The sequence below is a fragment of the Amblyomma americanum genome, chromosome 7 (assembly GCF_052857255.1).
Source record: "Amblyomma americanum isolate KBUSLIRL-KWMA chromosome 7, ASM5285725v1, whole genome shotgun sequence".
NCBI lineage: Eukaryota > Metazoa > Arthropoda > Arachnida > Ixodida > Ixodidae > Amblyomma > Amblyomma americanum.
In genome coordinates, this window is record NC_135503.1 from 45,808,017 (window position 1) to 45,832,828 (window position 24,812).

At 45.9% G+C, this 24,812-nt stretch overlaps 1 protein-coding gene across 8 annotated transcripts in view; it reads right to left on the bottom strand.

Annotated features, from left to right (window-relative positions):
• Positions 1-1,089: 1,089 nt before the first annotated feature.
• Positions 1,090-24,812, bottom strand: part of Moe (moesin) — a 125,342-nt gene continuing 101,619 nt past the window's right edge. For 4 of the 8 annotated variants that reach the window (XM_077632041.1, XM_077632042.1, XM_077632044.1 and 1 more), the window contains exons 2-14: positions 23,627-23,687; positions 21,457-21,540; positions 20,929-21,024; positions 20,669-20,773; positions 18,838-19,007; positions 17,545-17,628; positions 17,287-17,433; positions 15,164-15,260; positions 13,899-14,062; positions 8,973-9,323; positions 6,969-7,117; positions 4,325-4,425; positions 1,090-2,461 (exon numbers count right to left, since the gene is read on the bottom strand). In XM_077632041.1, coding sequence (XP_077488167.1) covers positions 2,297-2,461; positions 4,325-4,425; positions 6,969-7,117; positions 8,973-9,323; positions 13,899-14,062; positions 15,164-15,260; positions 17,287-17,433; positions 17,545-17,628; positions 18,838-19,007; positions 20,669-20,773; positions 20,929-21,024; positions 21,457-21,540; positions 23,627-23,638 — 1,725 coding nt within the window. In that variant the 5' untranslated portion in view covers positions 23,639-23,687 and the 3' untranslated portion in view covers positions 1,090-2,296. Of the gene's footprint in view, positions 2,462-4,324; positions 4,426-6,911; positions 7,118-8,972; positions 9,324-13,898; positions 14,063-15,163; positions 15,261-17,286; positions 17,434-17,544; positions 17,629-18,837; positions 19,008-20,668; positions 20,774-20,928; positions 21,025-21,456; positions 21,541-23,626; positions 23,688-24,812 lie in introns of all 8 variants that reach the window. The other 4 variants (XM_077632037.1, XM_077632038.1, XM_077632040.1 and 1 more) reach the window with 1 other exon arrangement.

Genomic DNA, 24,812 nt, shown 5'->3' on the forward strand with positions numbered 1-24,812 from the left:
CTTTTGAACCCAGTTAAGGTTTGAACCCAGCACGTGGCCGAATCACTTGTCTGCGACAAGGGATGCGACATTGCGAGTTTTTACCATCCTCGGGATCGTTCTCGGTGTTCTGGAGTGGACGATTTCTTTGAGCATGTATATGGCACAGTCCAGAATCCATGTACGCTGCAAACTGTAGACATTTAAGAACGTCTATACTTAGTGATAGCCTCACATTTTGGACTGCCACCATTCCTCAGAGGCTGATGACGCAACACTGACTTAATATTTCTTCAAAATGTGAGGACATTCGGAGTGCCTAGATTGGCCCACGTCTCAAGCCTCTGTACAGATAACGTGGTAGCGCCATCTGGACAAATGTTTCACAACTCCAGGCAGGTGTTCGCGCCGTAGTGCCCATGTGCATAGAAACCGTATTCCTGTAACGTCCCGGAAGCCATTCTGTTGTCCAGAGCATATACGTATATGCTCGTGTATAACCCGCACCCCCACCTTTTGGCCGCAATGATTTCAAATAAAACTACAGTGCACCAAAAACTCGCCTGGTACCACAAAGTGCTACAAGTGAGCACCTTCTAAGGCCACGGCAGGGGCGAGCCAATTGACCACTACGTCGCAATAAATGGAGGAAGGAAAGCATAGAAGCCCTTTCTTCCAGAGATGCAGTGGGGTCGTCTGCAAGATTTCTGCGCATGCACAAGTGTGCCCAGAAAGCAGCCAACTAGTATGGGCAGCCCTCATGTCGGTCAGTCTTCAAAAAATAAGACAAAACGGCCTCTCCTAAACTTTTTCCTTCCTCCATGTCGCAACATATTGACACCATTGGTTGGTAGACATCCTGCAAGAGGCATTTACCGCTTAGTTTTTATCTTCAGTCCAAGTGCAGCAGATATGCTAGAAGGCAAATACTGGGTTGCTAGCGAAAACTACACAAGCGGCCTAGCTGCTTCATGTCAAACATTTTGCCGTACAACACTACAACCTGGATTTTACGGTTCCTGCTGCAAGCTTTAATCAGCTGTCAATAAGCGAGACAGTTTCAAGGCAGCAACCCAAGCGTGAAAAGCACAGTAAAACAAGAGAACAGCATTTTATAAAACTGGACTTCATTTATTTGTTTTGGCTCAGAAAAAAAAATAGTTTTAATTTATGAACAGCTCCTCCAACCAGTTCACAATTCACTAGGATATTGTCTCTCCAGAGGTTATGCACATTAAGGAAAGGAAAAGTTCATAAACAGCACAAAATGTAATGCCACAACAGTCTAAGTAAACAATACTTCGTTGAGAAGAACAGGCACATTTAGGGAGGAGAAGAAAAAAAAAAAGTGGCAACAGCGTCAACAGGCCCTTTTCCTAAAAACATCAACACCTAAGGAGTACGCCAAATGTTGAGCGGTAAAGCACCTTGATTGCCTAGCCTGCTTTCCAGAAAAAAAAAAAGGCACGTGTCTCCTCCTCAAAAAGGCACGATTCTTGCGGGGCACCGATTACTGTTGTAGAAAAAAAAAGTAGTGCTACCTCCAGAACACGAGTATAGTAGTTCTAATAAAGATCTTCGAAAAGCATGGTCTGTGTACAAAGCTCATAGCAAAAAGACAGGCACAAACATGTTAACAATTCTACACTGGGAGGGGGAAAAGAAAAGACAAGGCAGGAGGAGGGAGAAGGCCACTGCTGGGCTAGTGACCATACAAAAGTTAGCGCGAACCGGAACGATTGTGGCGTGCACTGGTAACAAGATGTTTGTAGGCACTCACCATGACCCTGCCATATAAAAAAAAATGAGGGCTCCCAGAGCTCTCAAGTACAACAGCTTCAACACGCCGCACGTCTCCCAAACCCCACCGCACCAGCAGCAACAACAACTGCGCTGCAACATGTGCGTCTGCCTTCCTCGCTCAACAACCGGCCTCCCCTCTGACACCCCTCAACGTCGACAGGCCCCCATCATGCGTGAAGGCAATGCACCTCGCAGCCTGGAATGCTCACTTTACAGTCTAAACTAAAAGCACGCCAGGAAGGGAAAAGAAAAGAAGCTGAGGCGTAATGACGACATACTCGACACAAAAAGATGTCCGCAACGACGATGAAACGACATTTCCTCAACTTTCGCATGCGGTGTGCACACTGGGAGAATAAAAATAAAGGGTGACAAACAACGACATCTTGGGTGGTGGGAGTGGGGGGTGTCGAGGGGAGGAAAACTGGGAGTGTGCACAGGAGGAGGAGGAGGAGGGGTATGTATGGAAGACTGAAGAGGGGTGGGAGAAGGGGGTGGGTAGCAAAGAAGGTGCCTACATGTTCTCGAACTGATCTACGCGGCGCTTCGTGTTGCCCTTGCGGATCTCGCGGAGCGTCTTGTACTTGTCACGCCCCTGTCGGACGTTCTCTTGGTGCAGTATGTCGTTGCGAGTCAGCTTGGCATCGTCCTTCATGGCCGAAAGCTCCTGGCTCAGCATCTGCAAAAGTTAATTGGGATGGAAGAAAATTTATAGCAGCTAAATACATGAATAAGGTGTAATTCCAAGCTTGGAATGGCATTCATGTGCCGCATCATGTACTAGTAAAAATATTAAAGGAAGTGAACATTAGTAAAAATGACTACTGCAGCACTGTATTTCAAGCAATTCTCTTTTGCCAAGTGTGCCCTTGAGGCACAATTACAGTTGCGAAAGTTATCAAGAAAATCTGCCCCGATAACCCACAATATGCACTACCAGTGAAGAAGTCTAGTCTTTAATACTACAGTAAAATCTCGTTAATTTGGCCTTCAAGGGACCATAAAAATGGTTTGGTTTATGGGGGTTTAACGTCCCAAAACAACAGGCTATGAGAGACGCCATAGTGAAGGGCTGCGGAAATTTCGACAACATGGGGTTCTTTAAGTGCACTGACATCGCACAGTACACAGGCCTCTAAAATTTCGCCTCCATCAAAATTCAACCGCCGCGGCCGGGATCGAACCCGCATCTTTCGGGCCAGCAGCCGAGCGCCATAACCACCGAGCCACCGCGGCTCAAAAGGTCAAAAGGTCCGCAAAAAACTGCCAAGAACCACTTGCATCACAGTAATTTTATGTAATGAAGCCCTGAATGATGGCTGTCTACATTTGACATGAAAACCAAACGACAACAATTTTTTGCAGTTTCGTCAAGTGCTTTGCTTTGCGCACGCAGTGGGGTTGTCGAAGAATTGCTCCAAAATAGCAAAGGTCCCTGTGGCCCTTTTCACAGTGCGATGTAGTAGCAGGAGTGCTTCACAAACTGCCCCATCGCATTTTGAGGATGCTTAACCGCACTGACTGAACAGTGCATTTCAGCATACTAGAAGATAGGAAGAGGCATATAGATGGAATGGAAATATGCGTTAGAATGGTGCGACAACATTCCAAATAAAGACCAGTATTGCGCCAAGCAGTGTCCAAAACATCGCAACAGGCCGATTCACATGCCCGACACCAGCCAAGGGATGGTGTGAAGTTAAAAGAAACAAAGTATGCGGCTGAGCTAAATTTCGGCATGGGGGATTTCCGAACATTATAGCACCTGCCATAGCGTGCATGCCTAAGGTGTGAGGGCACCATTGTGTAATTCAGGTTCTGGAAGGTCTATTTGGATAATCACTGGCTGCACGGGTCGTACCTCGACGAGACTCACCCGTCCGAATTCACCGGTTTGATCGAGCCTGCCCGTGTCCGAATTAATGACAGACTGATGCCGCAGACTTGCATGGGCGTCGGCTGGGATTGCACTCGTAGTTCGAATTATACGAATTTCCAAATTAACGGGGTCGAATTAACGAGATTTCACTGCAATGCGCCCAGCCATGTTCTAGATGAATACCTATGAACACATAAGTGCATATGTACCAAAGTTTATATGTAACTCATGCAGCACACACAGCTCATTTAAAGAAAAACTCCTGCATAACACATATGGAATCTTCTTCTAGTTCTTGCAATTGCTGTTTTTAATAAGCCAAATGTTACACCAACTAGCAGGAATTCAGACCTTGTTAAAGTTGTTTTCGAATTTAAGATTACTCAAAAGTAAAAATTTACAAATTCTATTGGGTAACGCGTTTGTGTAGAGCCAGTTAATCTAAAGTTGTGTGCAACAAGATTACACAAGCCAACAGAAGCTTTCAGATATAAAGCATGAAGTAAACCTAGCTGCCAGCTTGTTAAGTGAAGACACTGGCCAATTTGAAAAATTCGAACATTTCAGAATGCCTCCTGCCACAGCATGGCATGTACCATGCTTTGGCAAGGTAGCCATGACAAGGCACGGCCGCCAGCAACAGCACACAACAGATACGCTCACCTGAAGCTGGTCTCCTAGCGCCTTCTTTTTGGAGACTTCTGTGGAGCGCTCTTCTTCGGGTCGTGGAAGGTTTTCGTTTTCGTGGTTCGTAAGCTCGGCACCTGCTCAGAGAAAGTAGACATGCTCAGCTCCGCATACAATGCCAACCTGCCTGAAGAGCAACATCAGAGGAGAAAGCCTGTTTTCACTCTTAGCTATTTCATCCTCCCCAAAATCTTAACAAAGTAGTATTGCATCCATATGTTTTACATGCCCCAAGGATACACTAAGACCCAGCTATCTGAGGAACAATGTAGTAGAGGGCTCTAAATTTCTAACCACACGAGCTTCAATGTAAATCGAGAATTCAGGCACTAGTGCTGAAATTTCATCAGTCAATGATGAGGCCACTGCAGCTTAATCTAAAATCTGCTGCCCCACGCTCAGTAGAATGCTGTGGCCACTAAACCAGTATGGTAGGCCACAATTTTGACAACCCACGGGTCTTACCCCAATAAACAAGACCTGAGAGGGCCTACCAACTCCAGAAAGAGCGTCTTGATAAGCAAAAGGCAAAACAAGAAAAACAAATCTGACTGCATCTACACCTAGCTCCTGAACACCATCTCTCCAACATGCATGTATCAGCAGGCATGCAGGTTTAGTGCACTAGTTAACAATGCCATAACCATCAGTTTCACCATGAAAACCCAGAGGAATTACACTAAAGCCCACAACACATCAGGAATGTCATGTTGCCTTACCCCTAGAACAAGGCTGAATAGTATGCAACTAATAGTACCGGCACATCTAACATGGCCTATGACAATGTTCATATATATGGCTGTCAGTCATGCTTTCTCAAGCCCACCAGGACAGCCATGGGGGTGACCCACACACCAACAATGGAAAAGGCAATAGCAATGCAAACAACTAATGCAAACAAAGGGAAAGGGAGGAGAGGTCCGAGGAGGAGGAGGACAGCAGAGCTCACCCAACACAGCCAACCAACCAGCAAGCCACCAACCATGGAGCGCAAGATGCGGGACATTTTGCCTCTATCCGCAATTCCTGTTTCCGCCATTATGAGGGAAAGCCAATTGGGGAACGGTCCGCACGCACGCAGGCTCTGCACGCACACGATGCTCACACAGGCACAGGTCCTTTTCTCACCGATAGCTAACGACAAGCCCTTCAATTATTGCATGAGGATTACATACAACAAAGCGCTCAAGAAGTGTGCACTTAAAAGTGATGTTTATTGCCTGTTTGGTCCGAGATGCCTTGATAGGGACCAGTCTAGTTTCAAATGACACAAGACATGGCTTGCTAAGGATCTTAGGTCCAAATGTCCACTAATAAATGTCAGAGTTTAAGTTCATACTCCTGTTGTATGCAAAGGCAGCTGACTACCCATAGCTTTGACTCGCTGAAGTGAGTACACATCTATAGCTATGGCATAAATGTATAAGTACACATACTTATGAGTGTGGACTGTAGATGCTAACTGTGCTTATAATTAATTTCAAAAGCTAGCAAAGCTCAGAGTTTGGCATGAAGAGAATCATTACGTCATGCCACAATAGCCCTGGATAATAGAGAATCACATCTGACAATGTTCTGCAGATTCCAAATTTGTTCTAACAAGAATTGAGGAGCTTTTGCAGAACTGCAGAGAGCACAGTGAGAAACTTCCACAGGGAATTTTTTAGTCTGATGATTCATATACCTTTAGCCTGCGCTGAAAAAACTCACATCACTTATAGGGGTAACTTTATTAAAACAAAGGCATATTCAGTTTTACAGCACAAGATGCATCGATAGTAGCGAAGCTATGTGCACCAGTGACTGGTTGTGTAGGAAGACATCTCTTATTCCTCATAAAAAATTATTTTCCTGACCCTTCCCAAGAACTCTATGCAATGAGCTGAAAAGTGAGGTTCTAAGCTGAAAGGTTCGGGCCCAGTCAGAAGCATACACTATGCTCTCCATGAATGACAACTTGGGAAAAAACTTGCGGGTAAACAGGCTTTCCAAACTTTTTGTTAAAGCCTCTTTTTTCAATCTGTCGGGCCTCCCATTGCTAGCATACTAGTAGGGACACTGCAACATGTACACTGCCTTGAATGCGCTGTCTGTTCTATGCCATCTTGCTCTGTCAGCTTTTACCAGCAATGTGCATGATAAGCTACAGTCAGTTATCTTACAAAAATAAGATAGGCATGCTGTGCCATTACCATTTATGGCAATACAACAAAGGCAATTTCAATGAACGAGAATCCTATAAAGAAGCGTACACAAGCCTGTATCTTGTGGTAAACCTTCTGTAAACCTGTTTTCTTGTACCTAATCTTTAGTTTGAGTGTTTGCATTCTACCCTGAAGTGGATTCTGAGCTTAACAAGCTGCCAAAAGGTCCTTGGTTTGGGAAACCACATTACTACTAACACTGTAGCCACTATCGGGCAGCCTGACTTAACCCTGCAATAGTTGGGTGCAAATTCAGCGCAGAGCAAACAGAGTGACCCCCCCCCCCACCCAGTGAGCGAGCATGTGCAGAGCCTGGGCGACGAGACGTGGACCGTGCCATGTGCGCTCGAGCAGCTTACCGTTGGCCGTGAGTGGCAAGGCGGGCTCCTCCTCGCTGCTGCAGCTGCCCCGCTTACCCAGTTCCCCGTTGGCCAGATCCTCGTCGTTCTCGCCCTCATCCTCAGCCTCGGTCACGTGGTGGTGCTGAGGCGTGCTCGATGCTTGCACCAGGGCCTCTGCGGCTTCCTGCTGCCGCCGGCGGGCTTCCTCCACTTCTTCCTGGAGCCTGCACACGTGTGGCGCAGACGAGAAAACATTATCGGCAACAGCATAGGAAATTTTGCAGAACGAGTCCTCTAACAGCAATGACCTCTGAATATCTCTGGTACTGGGCTGTAACCACTGTGCTCCTGCAAAATTTTTCAAGTTGTCACTCCACCCAATTTTCTGGCATAACCTACTATGTTTCCCTTTTTCTTAATTTCAACTGTCCCTTTACCGGACTACAGGTCATGAAGATTTAAAGCACGGAAAAAAAGAAATTGGCGGACACTTAAGCTTCGCCTTTAAGAGTGGAACGCGACAGCGTGTTGCAGCACTGCCAGAGAGTCCACGGAACGCCAGCGCCCGTTTGGCGCGACGCCTTGACCATTAGACAAATCGCTCTGCTACATACAGTGAAACGGACGCGTGGAGTGGCAAACCACGTAGAAGCGCTGCCAGGCGCCTTACCGGAACGCGCGGGACTCAAGTTGCAGTCATAGTTCGTCGGCACATCGTTCTACAAACCCGATGCCATGAACGCCAGCATAGCTTCCGCTTCCGCGCCGAACGAACGGGCAGCAAGCCGCAAGCTTCGTGGTGAACGCGCTTTGGATGTGTGCTGCGTTGTTCTCCGCTCACCGCGGGATTCTTGCGTGCCCGCACGGCCCCACTGCGCCCGAACGAGACGAGCGGGAGGCGCTGCTGTCGCGCGCTATCTGTTGGGGCAGTGGCATACATTGCGAGGAGGAAGAGGGATTTTTTGCTCAGGGCCAACGCCGCCGACGACACCGGTTTTTCTGCGACATGGGGCCCTTAATGCTGTTGCGTTAAAAAATGAGGATTAAAAAGGGGTTAGATCTAACTGGACATAGGCCCTGTAATGATCCATGCAATTCACAGTTGAGGAACGTGTGAACGATCACTTGCTGAGCTGATCATAACTCGACACGGCCCCTATTTAGCAGCCCACCTGAATTAACCAGAGCAAGTCCAGAGGATCTGAATTAACGAGCATCCGACGCCATGACTTACACAGGTGCTGGGCGGGACCCCTCCAACAATTGCTGCTCTAATTCCGAATAAACAGGGCATAAAGGTTTTATTATATCCACGCAGACGATATTTACATGTATATAATGCACAAGCAGGAAGTCAGACCTTATCAGAAAAAAAATTACCACTGTAGCTCAATTTCAGCCTCTTCAATACAACTACAGCTAGGGGCAGGGAAAAAATGACTGCATGCAAAACTACAAAAGTAATGGACACGTCGATATTACTTGCAAGACAACACTTCAGAAATGTACGTGACAGAGTACGGCAAAGCCTCTGACTCATTAACACTCAGTCTCTCACGCAGCAACGGTTGTCGCTGCAGTGCCACCTCTGCTTAGTGTTTCTCAGACCTGTGCCAGTTTGCCCTGCCTTCCCTTCCCCACTGAACTCTCAATGGCTTTTCTTTCTCAACGATTCTCATTTCCTTCTTTCCCCGCCCACAGCCACCCTCCACTTCATTCACAGTATGTGCCATGTCCCAGAAGCTGTTGAAAAGTTTGCTTCTCTTAGCCATTTGCGCATCTTGTAGTGTAGCAGCCTTCAGCAGTGGAAAAAAAAAAACTTGTTATATCTGTTTAAATACAGCTCTTACTACCACCAAGCAGTTGTGACTGCATCCCCCGCCCACATATAATGTGCCCTCTTGTGAACATCAATTTTTCACACTGCTGTTAAGGCATGCAACTGTCAAGGATTGCTTGTTTCAGGACGTAAGAGGCCAGGGCATGTAATGTGCTTTGAAGAAATTTCAAACGAGGCTAGCCGGATTCTCGATTCTAGATCAAAGTGCTTAAATAGGGAGGAGGGGAGAGAAAGGTTACCTGCGAGTCTCCTCGTCCTTGCTGTTCACCTCCTCCTGCATGCGCTGCACCTCGACCTGCTTGATGCGGATGGCCTCCTCGAGGCGTGCCTTCTCCTCGGCCTCCATCATCTTGTCATTCTCCAGCTTGCGCATCATGTCCATCAGCTCCTGCTGCTTCATCTCAAACTCCTCCTTGGCCGCCTGCACCTGCCGCAGCTGCTCCTCGAGCCGCGAGATGGTGTCCCGCGCCGTCAGCAGCTCCTGCTGCCGCTGCTCCATCTCAGCCTGCATCTGGCGCAGCCGCTCTGCATACTCCTGCTGCTTCTTCTCTGCCATCTCGCGCGCCTCTGTCTCCTTGCGCAGCTTCTCCCTGCACGGCATTCAAAAGCACATCTCATTACCTCTCTACTATGTTATCTACAATGGTCTGTGCATATGCAAGACACCAAGTGCAACAGGCTCGCCAGCACATTGCACATCACAACGCTCAGCATCAAGCCGCACCAAACGACTTATGTGGCAGCTATAGTTTCCATCTAGCATTGGGCAAAAAAATGGTTTAAGGAGCATTCACGTAACAAGTCATGTGACCCGTGCATACAATCACATTTCATGCTGAATGCAATCATGAGATCTTTTGGGGGAGGGTGGCTTAACAGGGAACGCTGTAATCAAAACACTACGCCCGACAACATTGCTGTGCTCTAATTTAAGGGGGGACACTGGTCTTAAAGCTATTTTCATTATTTCTATACCAATAATAATGAAATTTAACTATATTGCCCAGTTTTTTGTGCTGATTTCAAATATGCCTTTCTTTTTTTTCTAAGCTAGTTATTACCCAAGTTACATCACATTAATTAGTCATTAATTAGAACCTCACTACAATGAAAATGGCTCGGCAAAAATTAATTTTTTAAACATGGCTACATAGCCTAATGAATAGAGAATGCAATGTTCAAGGCAGTTTTTCCATTTTATCCATGTGTGTAATTTAATGAAACTTTGAACATCAACGTTCAAAATGTGCTTGTCAAGCATTCAAAAGTTTGCAAAATCATTAATTTTTGAAGCCTGATAGGGGAATTCTGTCTTGAACATTGCAACCCCTGCACCTTAAGCTTCCTTTAGCAAAAAAAATTACATCTCTATCTGCTCTAGATGCAGAGATATCATTGTCCCAAAACAGCCGGGTGGCAAGAATTTGCAAATTGAGAAAAATGAGAAAAACCCAAATGGGCCACAATTTATTCAATATTCATGATGATATCTGCATATTTATATTTCCTGGGGGCTAATAAGCACCAGGCATGTAGTCTGACTGCTGCTTGTGGGTAGAGTGCCGCTTTTGCAGTGCCCGTTGCACACTTGCAGAAGAGGCCCGTTTGCGCATAGACTCGGTTGTTCGTCGCCTATCCTTCTCAGCCATCCTCTTCCTGTTACTTAGGCCAAGGTTAATGTCCAGCTCGCTGAGTATTTGGGAAGACGCTTGAAGACTGCCTGCATTGAAACGGACAACAGCCTCTGCAACAGCGGCTTGAACCGCAAATAATGATGCATGGCGCTCCTTTGGTGCCAGTGACCATATTAGCGAGTGCAAACTCTCGTTGCTGTTTTGAGTTTTTCCTCGCTGGCAACGCTCCAGCAGCTTTCGGTCTGCCAAGCGCTGATATATTGGCAATAGTGCCTTGCACACATGCAATGGCAAGCTATATCTGTGCTTCGGAGTGGGCTCTCCTTTTGCTGCGGCAGCATTTTGGCGGCACCATGAGCTTGGGCCCATTGGGCACAGGCTGTGATTTGACACATTATCATTTGATGTAACGTGGTGATACGTGGCCATCACTGCCTGCTGCATTGCTTCGACATCTCCGGTGTGAGACTTAAGAGCCCAGCTGTAGTATGCAGTCAACTTGTTCACAAGGTCGCCCGTGAGCTTGCCTTTGCCACTGAGGCTCTCTGTTCCCTCGCCTTTGTGCTTAGCAATCACATTGCGCAGGGCCGTGCCCATGCGCTTTTGCACATGGTTTGTGCAGTCCTCTTTCTGCACTTTTATAAAACCATACACATCAGCCTCCTGCAGTGCCAGAAATGTGCGGCTATCTCCATCACACAAAACTGTCGTGTATCGAAGGCCATGTTTCTCTAATGACCTTTGAAACATGACAAGTGCAGCCTGCACTTCCATCTCGCCAGATTTTTTTTCCGTGTTTTTCTGACACCTGTGGCTGCTCTTCCATGCCTCATACGATGGGTCACTTTCCGTAGGCCCGCGCTTGCACCCCGCACAGAAGTTGCTGAACACAACATAGTCTAGTACAAGTCCAGTGAACAGCTCAATCACTGCGGCCACACCGATGTGCGATGAATGACCCCGGGTCATCCACGAACCGTCGAACGAGACAGCGATATTTCCAGGGTTGTCCAAGTGCAACTCTGTGTAGAGCTCGCGAACGGAACGGGCGCTGTCCATCATCACTTTTTCGACTGCGCGTGTTGTCGCGGGCGTAAGCTTGTTTTTCATGTAACCTTGCCAGGTTTTACTGTGAAGCCCTCTATGGGAGATATTCATTACTGCAAAGACATCGTTCAGTGCGGTTTGCCGATTTCCCGTACTTTGCATTGCCCGTGCAGCAAGAATATTAACAGTAAATGGACTTATTTTTTGGCTCCCTTGAGCGCGCGGCGAACTCCACGCAGATGAAATCTCGCCGCAGTTCACGCACAAGAGAGCGAGCCTCACGGCTAAACCGTATTCACGATCACCTTTAGAAACGTCCACGTTTCCGCCACACACCTTGCACTTGACGGCACTCAGCAGTTCGGTGAAAGATTCCAGATTCACAACAGTGAACGCAGTATCGTGTACACTGCCGTTGGCGTCTCGAAGCGGGCGATCGTCGCAGTTGCCGATGAAATCCTGTTTCCTCTGCGTTGCTGAAGTCGAATCGAGAGCTTGTAGCTTTTCTTTAGCTTTCGCTTCGATTTCGAGCAATTCCGAACGCTGTAGCATCCTGGTGTCGCAGCGTATGCGGCCGCTGTGCGTAGCTGTCGCCGAGCTCGTTAGGCTTACTCCGACGTCCGCTGACGCCGCTTCACCGGCCGCTGGCTCTTGCGCATTATCGGTGCTTTCCGATGATGCAGGCGTGAAGGAAGGTTGTTGACTCGCTTATTTCTTTTCCTCTGACCGAACTTGTGCCGCGAGTGGAATTTAATCGGCGACATCGTTGTGCGTCGGTCTCGCTTCTTTCAACAAAATGGCGCCGGGGACGCGTCTGCCAGCGACCAGCAGCAAGCCTAGCAGACGAAGCATGCGAGAATCCGCCAATGGGAGGGCTCGTTTCAGTCACGTGCTCATATCAGCGAATCGGACCTCGCGCTTTTTTTGTTGTTTGTGCTTCTTTTTCTCCGCGGCCATTCAAGGCATGCTAGCACAAGCGGCGGGAAATTGAAGCGTAGAGAGTCTTCTTTCAAACGAGACCAAGATGGCTGCGATCGGCGCGCTGAGACGAGCGTTCCGCGGAGTAGAAAATGCACCGTTTTTATCGTCTGCTCATGCACAAAATCGGGTGACGCGGTGATTTACATTTCGTAATACGGCAAAAATATTGATTTCTGGGAGACAAAAATTTGTGAAACTGGAGATTAATAGTTGTAGATTCCGAAAATGCCATTTTCGAAAATTCGACTTTTTGGTCATTTTTTGGTCCCAAAGACCCGTGTCCCCCCTTAAAGTTCCCGCAGCTGTCGTGGCTCAATCGTAGTACAAAGCATGGCGTTATATCCCTGCAAGATGCCCACTGCACTCACTGCATGTATTGCAATGCTGGGCTCAAGTCAGGGCAGACCACAGTAACGTTTGCATTACTTACTAAACATGCATTTTTGAAACCTCAAGGATGCTGCTCTAGACACAGTTTGCCAACAACTGACCTCAGGTTCTTGAATGGGGCTCAAAAAGCAGTACTGAAAAGCAGTACAAGTATGCATAACTCTTCATTCTGTAACAAGGATGCATTACTATTTTCCTTCTGTAATGAGGAAACTATATGCACATAACGTTCCAGTGGGACCAGTGGCAGAAAATTTGGGGGACACTTAAGCTCTACCTTAAGGCTACGACGCGATAGCTGCCTGCTGTCCTAATTCCACACACACAGTCATAAGATTCCATCACCAACGCCACCACACAGCCCAACCCCATACGGCATACACATAAACTCCCACTTTTTCCCAAGCCGTGCAAGCGTGCCTTGTGTGGCCTAGTCAGTAGCGTGTGGCTCATAGCTGAAGGGTCGTACATTCGACTCCCACCAAAAAATTCTGAAGAGCAAAATCAGTTTTTTTATAACATTCGCTACTGAGACATGCAGCGACTTTTATTTCACATTACATGTTATGTTTTAATCACTTTCATTCCATGTAAGGGTCATGTTTAATGTGAGCTTAGTGGGTTGTCTAAAATTCCCACACGAGGTTATGGGGCTGCGATGTCATGACCATATCGACCAATCGGATTTAGTATTCAAGGCCACTGACAGACTTCTGCAGCCCGAGCTCCTCTATGCTGCCACATTAAAAGGCTGTCAATCACTGTGGCAAGCTTCTAGCTAGTACACTTATGTCCAGGAGAAAATTCCAGCCAATTCACCTGAGTGCACAAGAAATTTTTGCTAAAGAAGTGCAGTGTTATGAGCACAGTTCTGATTTCTTGGCATATGGGTGTAATGTCAGCGTGCTGAAATATGGATAAAAATAAAATCCTCTCGACTTTGCAATAAAGCGTAAAGCGTTGCAATCAGTTATCGAAATGAACAAATTTCCAAGCAGGAATTGCCTACGGCATTATCATGCAAGTATGAAGGCCACCGCAATGAACAGGGGGCAATCGCAAGATACGGTCCCAAGTCTTGCACAAGCGAGAAGGACGAGGAGATGTGCTTGCCTCTCCTGCTTGCGGGCGAGCTTCTCCTCCTGAGCCTGTGCCTTCATCTGCTGCACCTCAATGGTGTCTGGCTTCCGGCGTCGCATGTACAGCTCGTGGTTTCCCATGCACAACGCCAGGATGCGCTTGTTGATCCGCAGCCGAGGGGCAAAGAACACAAAGTCCTGCACAGTAAAGGGTACACACACACACATAAGCCACCACTACTTCAGCACCAAGCACACAATTCAAGCAACATTCATGTGCTGTGACCACATTTGCAAAACCAGCCCAAACACTACGAAAGATGGGTAGAATAAGAATATGCTGAAATCTTGTGCAGAACCATCACAAGCCAGGCATGCTAAATGAACAATGAAAGTTTTAAACTGCAGCAAAGCCTTCAATGTATAAACGCACGCAGTCTTCCACGCAGCAGCGGCTGCAGTCACCGCCATGCCACCACTGCTTTGCGTTTCGTGCTGCCAAGTCCTGTGCTGGTTTGCCCTTTCCTTTCTCTACTCCCGTGAACTCTTTCAGTGCCTTCTCTTTCCAAACAGTCCATGCTAACTTCTTTCGATGTTCATAGCCACCATCTACACTCTCCATGCGCGTCACGCAACTCCCAAGGTTGAAAAGTTGGCTTCTACCAGCTCGCTTCAGCAGCAAAAAAAAAATCTCTTTATATTCACACCTTACTTCCGACCAACTCTAGACACGTTCTGAAACCAATTAACAAAGGAAAAAAACTATTTGTGTAAGGAAGGTACTTCAATACCGCCTAAAATGTGAAACTTTTTTTGTATAAAATCCCTGAAAGCAGCACCAAGTTGCAACGTGTACTTGCATAACCTTGGCGAAACAAAAATGAAAACTTGAAATTCTTCCCCTCAGTGGACAGTTGAGTGAAGGAGCTATTTAAGCAATGCTTCTGCTTGCCCAAGGCAGTAAATGGGGACACTGAGCATGAGGATCCTGTGTTCCTCTGAGCAATTATAGTTCCCTGAAGACAGTGTCACAAAGCTGTCACTTTACTCTCATGCGCAGAAAAAAATCTTAACTGGCAAGCAGTCACTGCACTAATATGCACATTTAAAAATTTTTGCATAGCACAGGTTTGTGTTGGGACCGCAGCAGCTCTAGGAAGACTACTGCAAGGTGAAAAACTTTGAATAAAGAAACCTCAAATCTCCACAAGCAGCAGGTAGTATGATGAAGAGGTGCACATGAACTCATTTGACAGCTAAGTTGCCAGCAGAAATGGCTGCCAGAGCGAGAGTACTTACAGGGGCCTTCTTGTCAATGGGCTTGATCACAAACTTCCTGTCATTGAAGGAGATGTTCCTGATTTCACTCCATGGAAAGCCAATCTTGGGTGTGAGCCTGCAATACACAAGACATCCCGCTTACAATGCAGTCGGACAGGACACGGGACCGATACAGCGACACACTTATAGAAGCTCTGAATAAAGTTGCGGTATGCCTAGGATGTTAAAGGACGCCGCTTCACAAATATCCTCCAGCAAGAATTTTTTTTAATGCGTTTTGTGGAAGCTGGGTTATCTGTAGTCAAAATTTGAATTTACGCATCTTCGCGTCACTTTTTGCATGCTAAAATGTCGGCGCTCCTCCGGCGGCCCCACCCACTCGTCTCTCTGCTGGCTGCCGATGCACGAAGGAGAAGCGGAGGCGGAGCTGTGTGATGTCAGAGACGCCACGGCGAACCAATGACAAACCTCCGCTGCTGACGTATTGAGCGCTACATGACACATTGTGTGCGGATTCAGGCGTAAGCCCGGCACTGCAGGTCGCCGCAAGGCGTGGAAGCGCCAATTTTTAAAAAATATATTGTAAATGATGAGTTGCTTTTGAGGTCCTGTGCGCGGCATGAACACTCGCTGGCCTGTACTCCACATAATGCAAGCGATTACAGACAACCTCAAACACCCTTTTCAGGGACCCTTTAAAAGGACACTCCGGAGAACTCCAGAACTTTCTTATAAAAACTGATTCTATGCCTTTCTGACTGTATTATTTGTCTGGCATGAAAAGATGCATTTATTGCTGAGAAAACTTCATTTAAAAATTTTCTTGTCACTCAATTCAAACTCGCAATGTCAACAGGACTCTGATCGTAGTTTTTAAGTGAATGGTAGCACATCCTAGCTTCTGGGATCCATGCCTAAAAAACTGCTGATGCATGCACTTTACCCGACAAATCGACCGGTTATGGTAGTACCTATTAACCTTTGTTGGCCTCTTCTAGCTTACAAAAGCTACACTTTCTGTAAAAGTAGCATTTATCTCATTAGAATGCGGTAAATTATCAATACATACAAACTTAAATTTTTCAGTATCCCTTAAAAGAGAACATCTAGGACTACCCAACTTAATTTCTGCATGCAAAGTTTGATAGCCTACCTTCCTGTGGCTCAACTGAAGTTTGCTGATCAGCAAAACAAGAATTCACTACTAAGAAATTATGGTTGAAAAGAACTGGATGACAGTGAAAGCTAGCCTCCGAGACCCATTTACAAAAGTAGCGACGTCACCGCAGTTTGCTCGTAGAAACTGCACGTGGCAGCAAAGCTTGTAATTCATCTTGGTGTTTCCTAGCTTACAAAAGCCTTTTTAAAATAAAAGTCCTTTCTATCATCTGGATGCAGTAATCACTCGAGATGGGCCAACTCATTTACAATGTGTCCCTTTAATATTGAGGGAATAGCATATTGTAGGCCATAGGAAGAACTAACAGGTAGATATCTAAACCAAGAAATTTTTCTTAAGTGAAGACTTAAAATGCACTGCAGATTGTACTGCAACAGTGACGAAGCTCCTTTCAATATGGCCAAAAATATATGTTAGGGTCACATACTACAATGCCACCCATCAGCTTAAGCAGTGAAACTAAACTACACAAAAAAAATCATTCATAGGTCGGCACCACACTTCAGAAATGCAGCAACAAGCACTTCAATTTGCCATCACTGCACAAATGGCCACTTTGGGCAGAACTACATGGTCCATGTTAGCCGACATGCAAGAACCTCACTATTAGTGCAACATGACAACACGACACTCGAACATTGCTGGTTTTCAAGCTGAGTAAGAGTTTTTTTTTTTATGCACAATCCAAAACGCTACACACTATGTTCAACAAAACATGCTAGCAGGAATGCAGAGGCCTCAGTAAACACTGCTTTGTGCGACAATGCTCCGACTAGCTGCCACACTAAAAAACTACAGGTATGTGACAATTTCTACAGCTACTTAACTTTTTTACCCCATTCCAATGCTGGAAAAGTTTTCGCAAAAGTCAACTGCCACAAGTATAATGCCACATTCCTCGTAAACAAAAAAAAAATCCTTCACAGCAAGCTGGGCATACACATTTCAGTGAAAAACTTACTTGTCATCCTTCTCATAGATGTTCAGGCCAAGGGCATCAACACCAAGCCAGAGGTCAGTGCCCTTTTTGTTCTTGATCTCGAAGTAGTTGACGCCGTACATTTCCAAGTCTTGGGCAATCTTCAGGTATTCCATCATGGCATCATCCCTGCGTGGAAGGGTATCAGTTGCACAAGAAGCACATTGCTTTGCTGGCTTGTTTTAATAAGCACCACCAACAGGAAACCCAACACACTCCCAGATATTCTTGAGGGATCACCTGTGCAGTTCCTTGTGCTCTGCCCACCAGTTGGTTATCCGCTCATCCCACTGCTCCTTGGTCAGTTTGTGCTGGTCCATAACCCTGGGAGAAACCAATGGAAAGGAACCATTCACTTCTGTACACAGACAATGCTTCGATAATGGGCACAAAGCCATGGTAAACCTGCAACAATGTACCCACACAACTAACCATGCATCATTCTTGGCCATTTGGTAGCAATGTCTTAATACGCATGTACTACCGCTGCTTAGACATGTTCATTTGTACTTTCCTCCGACCACTACATTTGCATCTTGTAACAAGCAATTTACAGCAATTTCAAAACCAAAGGCAAGGCTCACATGGTTGAAAGCTTGGTGTATCTGGGGCTACGAAGATCAGCTTAAACAAGACTTCATCCCCGCCATTATATGTGCCTCCCTTTAGTTCTAACTGCTATTCAAGCCAATTTTCGACCCAGCTCGAAGATCGAATTAACAAGCTGTGACAGCGCAAAACAAAACTGCAGCCTGGATATGACAGTGCTACAGCAAGCATGAATGATATCATAAATTAAAGTCAGTTGCAATGCAGCTGCAGTTGCAAGACCACGCAATGACTAAGAAATGTGCGATGGCAGCAAGCAAATTGGTCAGAACAGCATCTCGTTCTTAAAAGGAAGCATGCCATAAGTTTCAGTGTGCAAAAGAATTGTTCAGCGACTGTATCCCAATCCTCAATCTTTCTTCTAAACAAGCAGCACGCTTTGAAAGCCAGTTATACTTTAAGTTCCATAAAGGCAAATTTCTAGTAAAAAAAAACTATCAGCACATACATCTGCATCAAAATGATGAATATGATTAAAATGTTAATCCCTGCACACAGAATTAACTACAGTATGGCATGTGGGGTTTGTCTTGAAGCTGCACATTGGTTATGAGGCACCATAGCGGAGGGCTCCAGGTTAAGTGACCATCTGGGGTTTTTCAGTGAGCACAGACATGGCACAGCACACAATATACACCGCTGCAGTCAGGATTCCATTCTACAACTTCGGGCTCACCATCAAAATGCCATATCTACTGAGCCACCCTAGTGGGCGCATTTTGGCAACGTCTCAAACCTGGAAGAGGTTATCAAAATGGGCTTGCCGACATCCCCTAGACACGTGTGCAGACTGAAGAGCTGCCTCCTGCCCCAAAGTCTAACAATTCACCTTAACAAATGGTCGCTCGTTTCCAGTGATGCACTGAACCAGCATTTTTATTATCAAAGATTTAAGCCACAGCATAGAACAGCCGTGCCACACACCTCTGAGGCAACAGCCTGTCGTTGGCTAGGCAGCCTGGCTTGTGGATCTCTGGCGAGTAGTTCCCATACTTGGCCTGCACTGCATAGGAGGCCAACAGGACGGAAGTCTCTGGCGGGCAGTAGATCTCGTCTGTCAGGATCACACTCTTCACTTGCAGGTAGAAAAGGCGCTGCAAAAGAACAGTAACAGCTGTTGAGCTCTGCCGATAGCCATGGACAAAGGAACGGTAACAACTGCAGACACCCTACACTAACAGCGCTTCCTTACCTCACCTGCCACATGACTTTCAGCCAACCCACACAATGTCTGCCTTTGCTTGGAATCAGGAGTGCCAGACTACAATGCTTAAGTGACGGAATCGCTAAGCTAGGGCAGTTCATAAAGCAAGACATGAGTGGTGGCGTTCATTCAGTTTGCACTTTACAGCAGTTGAATTGGGAGTGATACACATTGCAGAAAGCAATACGCTTTCAACTGCGAAATGGATGCCCAATTTTTCACCTCAGCTTCGTGAAGGAAGCTCAGACCACATCTCATGCACTACAAGTCGCATTGAGCATCACTGCACATGGTGCAAATCACTGCGAAAGAGCAGCGGAGGTTTTTCTGTTTACACAAGCCGTTTACATCAAACTCCAAAATAATCTGAATGCATTTTAAAAGTCCGCAAACCACGCAAATGCGTGCGATACACTGAACAGATTGCGTTGCTTCAGGTTTCTATAACCATCATGCTGCAATTACACTGATGCGATGATTGATGGGTTTCTGCATGACAAAGCAACGCTGGGCTCTGAGGCATGATCCAGATTACTGACTTACCACCTGGGGTTCCTGAACGTGTGCCAAGATGTTGGTACATGGGCATCTCCATTTTGCCTCTGTTCAAATACAGTTTGTAACACCATACACCAGCACTCCTCAATGCCATGAAATGTGACTAGCAAGACTCAAATTTTTCTCCATCAACAAGACCTCTAAAATGGTACGTCAGGACCTCTGGTGGGCCATAAAATACCATATTTAACTGCATGCAGGTCAACCCGTTTTAGTAAATTTTGCTCTCTTTAACTCGAAAGTCTACCAATACACAAATTACGGCCTGTGCAAGGCACAAACCTGACTGCAAATGGAGAAAAGAAAGGCAGCGAACCAAGCCGCCGATACTACTGCAGAAAGCCTAGTCATTCCGCTCGCTTCGAGCCTTTACAAAGTGTAACCCTTGTGCCATGGTTACTGTGCAAAGGAATCCTGCACCCTTTCATTTTCAAAAGCCTTGCAAAAGGTTCTCATACAAGACCAACACCAAGGTATGCATGCACAGAGCACTGCAGCACCACTGCTGCACCAACCGTGGCATCATAAAAGCAAAACAGTCTTCTGCGCGGTGGCGTCAAAAAATTACATGACGACACACAAATTTGATGCCTCTAAGAAATGCACCAGATACTGGAGAAACCAAGCTTTCCACGCACCCATGGAGGAATTAACGTGAAACATCGGCACTGCTGCGGAGGTTTAGGGTACCTGGCGAACTTTTCTAGAGTGAAATGAAGGCAGTTAAACCTCTTGTTCCTCAGGACAAAGTCAAATTTCAGTGACTAGTTTCTCAGACCACCACTGCTGCTCCAATATGTGACGCTCTGTGCCAGTCATTTCAATTTAATTTTGGAGGCTGACAGCCTTCGTTGATCAATCTGCATAAAATTCATTGTTTTTTTTTAATTTTTTCTGGTTCCTCAAGTTGGAGGATCGACCTATTCTAGTAATCTGTGACTGAACTGTCACTGATTCGCCCAACTCCGGACTACGCAAGAATGAGCTGCATACCTGCGTGATCTCCTGAATAAGTTCCTCTGCAACATCTTCAGGGTAGAATTTGGCACGGAATTTGAAGAGCAATGGGTTTTCCTTCTTCACGTCTTGGCTGAGCACCTGGCCAGAAGGGACGGAAATCAAACATCCACAAAACGTTCAGCCACACTCATGCAAGCTCAAAACTTCATTATTCGGACCCGCAACACTCATTGCAAACTGCAGCCTTAACTGAAAGCTCCAGTATTTTTATGAGCATTCAAGGTCAAGTATACCTTTTTGTTCAGCTTGAGCCATGTGATGTACCCTTTGTTGTCTGTGTACTGGAGGCCAAAAAACCAGATCTCCCTAAGGCCTATTGTCTTGACCACCTGAAAATGCAAACCAGTCATAACACATTTCTAACTTAGTCATCACCTAGTTTGTCTTCATTTCTCATTTTTACAAGTCTGTTACAAGGAGTGGGAACAGTGAACAGTAAAGCTGCCAAGAAAGCTATATACATATGCGCTCACACAGCACAAACAGTAAGGACGACCAATGCTACAACATAGGTGCAGAGAGACTAGAAAATCAAGCAACAATAGCTTTGGAATAATTTTTTACTGAAAACCCACCAGGAAGTTAAATAGATAACCGTTATGCAAGCTTGCAGCAGTAAATGAACAGGGAACTTTCTGCACCCTGCCTGCGTTACTAGCACAAGCAACAGTTAAAACATTTCATAGAGAGGAAAATAAATATTAACTAAGCTCATCCTCATGCAGAATAGACGTGTTTCCTTAAAGTCAAATGGTGCGCACCTGGTCAAAGAGCTGCTTTCCTGTGGTGCTAGCCTGGATCGCGAACTCTAGTTCCGCGTCCATCGTAGTCACCCTCACGTTCACCTGAAAAAAAAAAAAAATGCCCTTCAAAAATGTCTGCTGGCAGCAAGAGAACACTGAGTCCGCATTGGAAAAAAACGTAAATTCAAAAACAAAAGTGAAACACAGGTCAAGGACATGCCCTGTCACCAGCACACCTGTGCTCTGGTTGCAGGAAGCAGCTGCCTTCAACAGCAACCCTCGTGACCAGACTGTGGGAAGGCGTGAATAAATAGACTACAAAGCTCCACCTAGAGTCCAGATCGATACATTACTTTTTGAGAACGTATACTATGCAAAGTCTGCCAAAAACATCCTTAAAAGAAAAACAATGTAAACAGGGTACTAATAGCAACTCAACTTAAACTTTTCTACACTACAAGAGACAAGGAAACTCAAGCTGCATCCTCTAAAGTCTTCAAATACAGCACTTTGTTCCTCCCAACTTTATTTAAGGAGGTGCATGGACAGAATGTAAATACGAAAGGCAATGAAAACAAAAAAAATTAAAGTAGTGATGCCACACATGGTTGGTCCATTTAAGGTGTGTGGATTTGTGACACCATGACCAACATCAAGAATTTGGCAGCTATGGTGTAAAAAGAGTATCAATTTAGCTGCAACATAACCTGCAACATGAATAATGAGGTAGCCTTTCTCGCAGAGCGAATAGAGGCAGTTACAAGGGGACAAACTACACATCCGATGAAGTGAAATGCTTGCGAGTTTTTTTTAATTCCTGTTAAGCCATTGAGATTACTTGCACAGATATTCACATGAATGCAATCATGTCCTTCCATTGGATAAACAACTGTCATCCACAAAGCATTAAATTAGAAGACAATTACCATATAAACTCATCTAACGGGCGTACTTTTAAATCTGGGTGGGACTGTTGAAGGTGCGGCCCATACACGAATTTAAAAAAAATTTATAACCAGATTTTTTATCAACTATCTAGTCCAAAACAGGGTGCTCGACCCATACACAGGTGCAGCCCTTACAAGAGGTTATATGGTATCTGATAAGAGAAAAAAAAAAGCTTCAAAAGAATTAAGCATTCATGCAAACTTGCTGCACTTTTTACCATGTGTTAAAACAGCTTATCTGGTACCTTAACAGCCACAGAAGGCACAAGAATAATAAGGAAAGCACTATCAAAGGCCTGCTGCATCCTATTCTGGAACTTGGACCAGTGGAACTAATCATCTAATCATGATTGTGGTGTTTCAAGTGGATACTGATAGCCTCATTGTAGCATTCAAAGTTTACATGATAAGAGTATGCAAAACCTTTAAAAATCTACTGCAAAGTGGTGCCAACAGCGCAGTAAAACAAAAGGAGTAGTCATACAGCAAAAGCCTCGGTTACTGCAACAGTGAATGAAGGTAGTCCGAGCGTGGTGCTTCATCAGCACATGGAGTCTGCAAGTGCCACCTGAGGACATTTCTCAAAACGTAACATTTCTTTTGCCAGAAAATACTGCTGCAACCCACACACAACATTTCCACTGCTCTACAAAAATTCACTGCCAGTTTTGGGTAACACTGATTACATGCAATGCCAAAGAGCCCAGGAGAACATTGATAGCTAGGTTCATCAGCTGAGCACAGCACATACGAAGCCAAAGGACATCTGCAGTAGTTACACTAAGTACTCTGAAGTGCATTGAGCACTATGGATATATTATATGAAGGAGCTTTGTTTTCTACTGTTGGCAATTTGCATCGATTTTTCCAAGCACCTTAGCAGCGTGGTAATGAATAACTTCCAACTAGGCTGCACTCTCGAAATGCTTGCTACACAAACTAACCTTCAGATATATGAAGGCAACAATGCCATATGAAAAACGACAAAAAACTAAGCACGCTGTACTAACTCCATATCACTGCAAGGTACGATACGCAAGTAATTTCATTTCAAGCAAAAGCATACTGCAAACTACACACCAATTAAAAGCAAAAAACGCAATACAAACATGGCTAACTAAATAAACGGCACACAAATGTGACGAGTGCAGCTGCTAGGAACTAATAACTTTTGGTACTTTCTAGGGCATGCTTAATATGACAGCTCTGTCAGCTGACAACGAAGGCCACAGAACACTTACCGGCTTCGGCATCTTGCTTTAGTTGCCTGCTGTCCACCGGCAGAAAAAAAGGGGGTAATTTCTGAAACAAAAAAAAAACAGTTGCTAGATGTCAGTTTCGTGCAGAAATCTCGCCCGAGAACTTGCCGCGAGCACTGCACTACAGCTGCGCTACGAGACATCCGATATGGAGTAGCGTTATTTGCTTGTTTGTTATGCTAACTGACCCTCAACGAAAAAAACGAAAAATAGCGCTTTCACGGACATTTAACTTGGCACTCAGGAGTACAACGAAGTGGCGAAAGGCAACTGAATGAACTTCGCTGTTAAAACTGCACTACGACGATAAAACGCTAACAAATCGCAGTACGAAGACGAGCTGTACAGAAGTGGCATAAATAGCAAAACCCTCACACTGCCTTGCGGCACAGCGCATTACCGCAGTCAACGTTCTGGAGAGGAAACCCCCGCGCGCGCCGCACTTAATTCGCTCGGAGAGAATATGCAAGCAGCACAAAAGCCCCAACTGTGCATCGTTCGCCAGACGACAGGCATGCCGTAAAGAATCGCCGTCGCTCAAACAAGCCTTTCAGTCCTGAACATCGCCAGTCCTTTTTATTGTTCTTTCCTCTGGTTTACACCGGTTTAATCTCGAACACGCGACTCGCACCGGCAAGGCAAGGCAAAAGAACTCGCCGGAATTGGAATATCCTGTCGAGTGCGCCAGCGGTGTTAAAAGACTAGCGATTCCGCGTGACCTTGACCGCGAAGCCTGTCGAAACGAGGATAAATGTTCGGTTACCGCCAGTTACAGGATTAAAGTCAAATGCCCAGGCTGCGGCGACGGCACCTACATACATGCTCCGCTCAACAAGTTGCGACCGGCACCATTACGTCATTCGCGCCCAAAAACGTTACGTCGGAGCCGAACGGACGGACCGACTCCAACCGCAACCAAACGGGCATCTCGCAGCGCGCAAATAAGCTCGCAGAAAGGTTACATTCGGCGAAAACTAGCACAACCCACTCGACTGAAGGACGCGTACCGACACGGGTAGAGCTAGAACAGGGCTATCACACAAAGCGCGTGTACTGGGCTCAACATGCCTGCAAGCACCCACCGTGTAATGCCTTCGGCAGGAATTAAGGGCAAGTCAACGAAAGCCACTTCATTCTACGACAAAACTAAGAAAAATTGTCACTACGC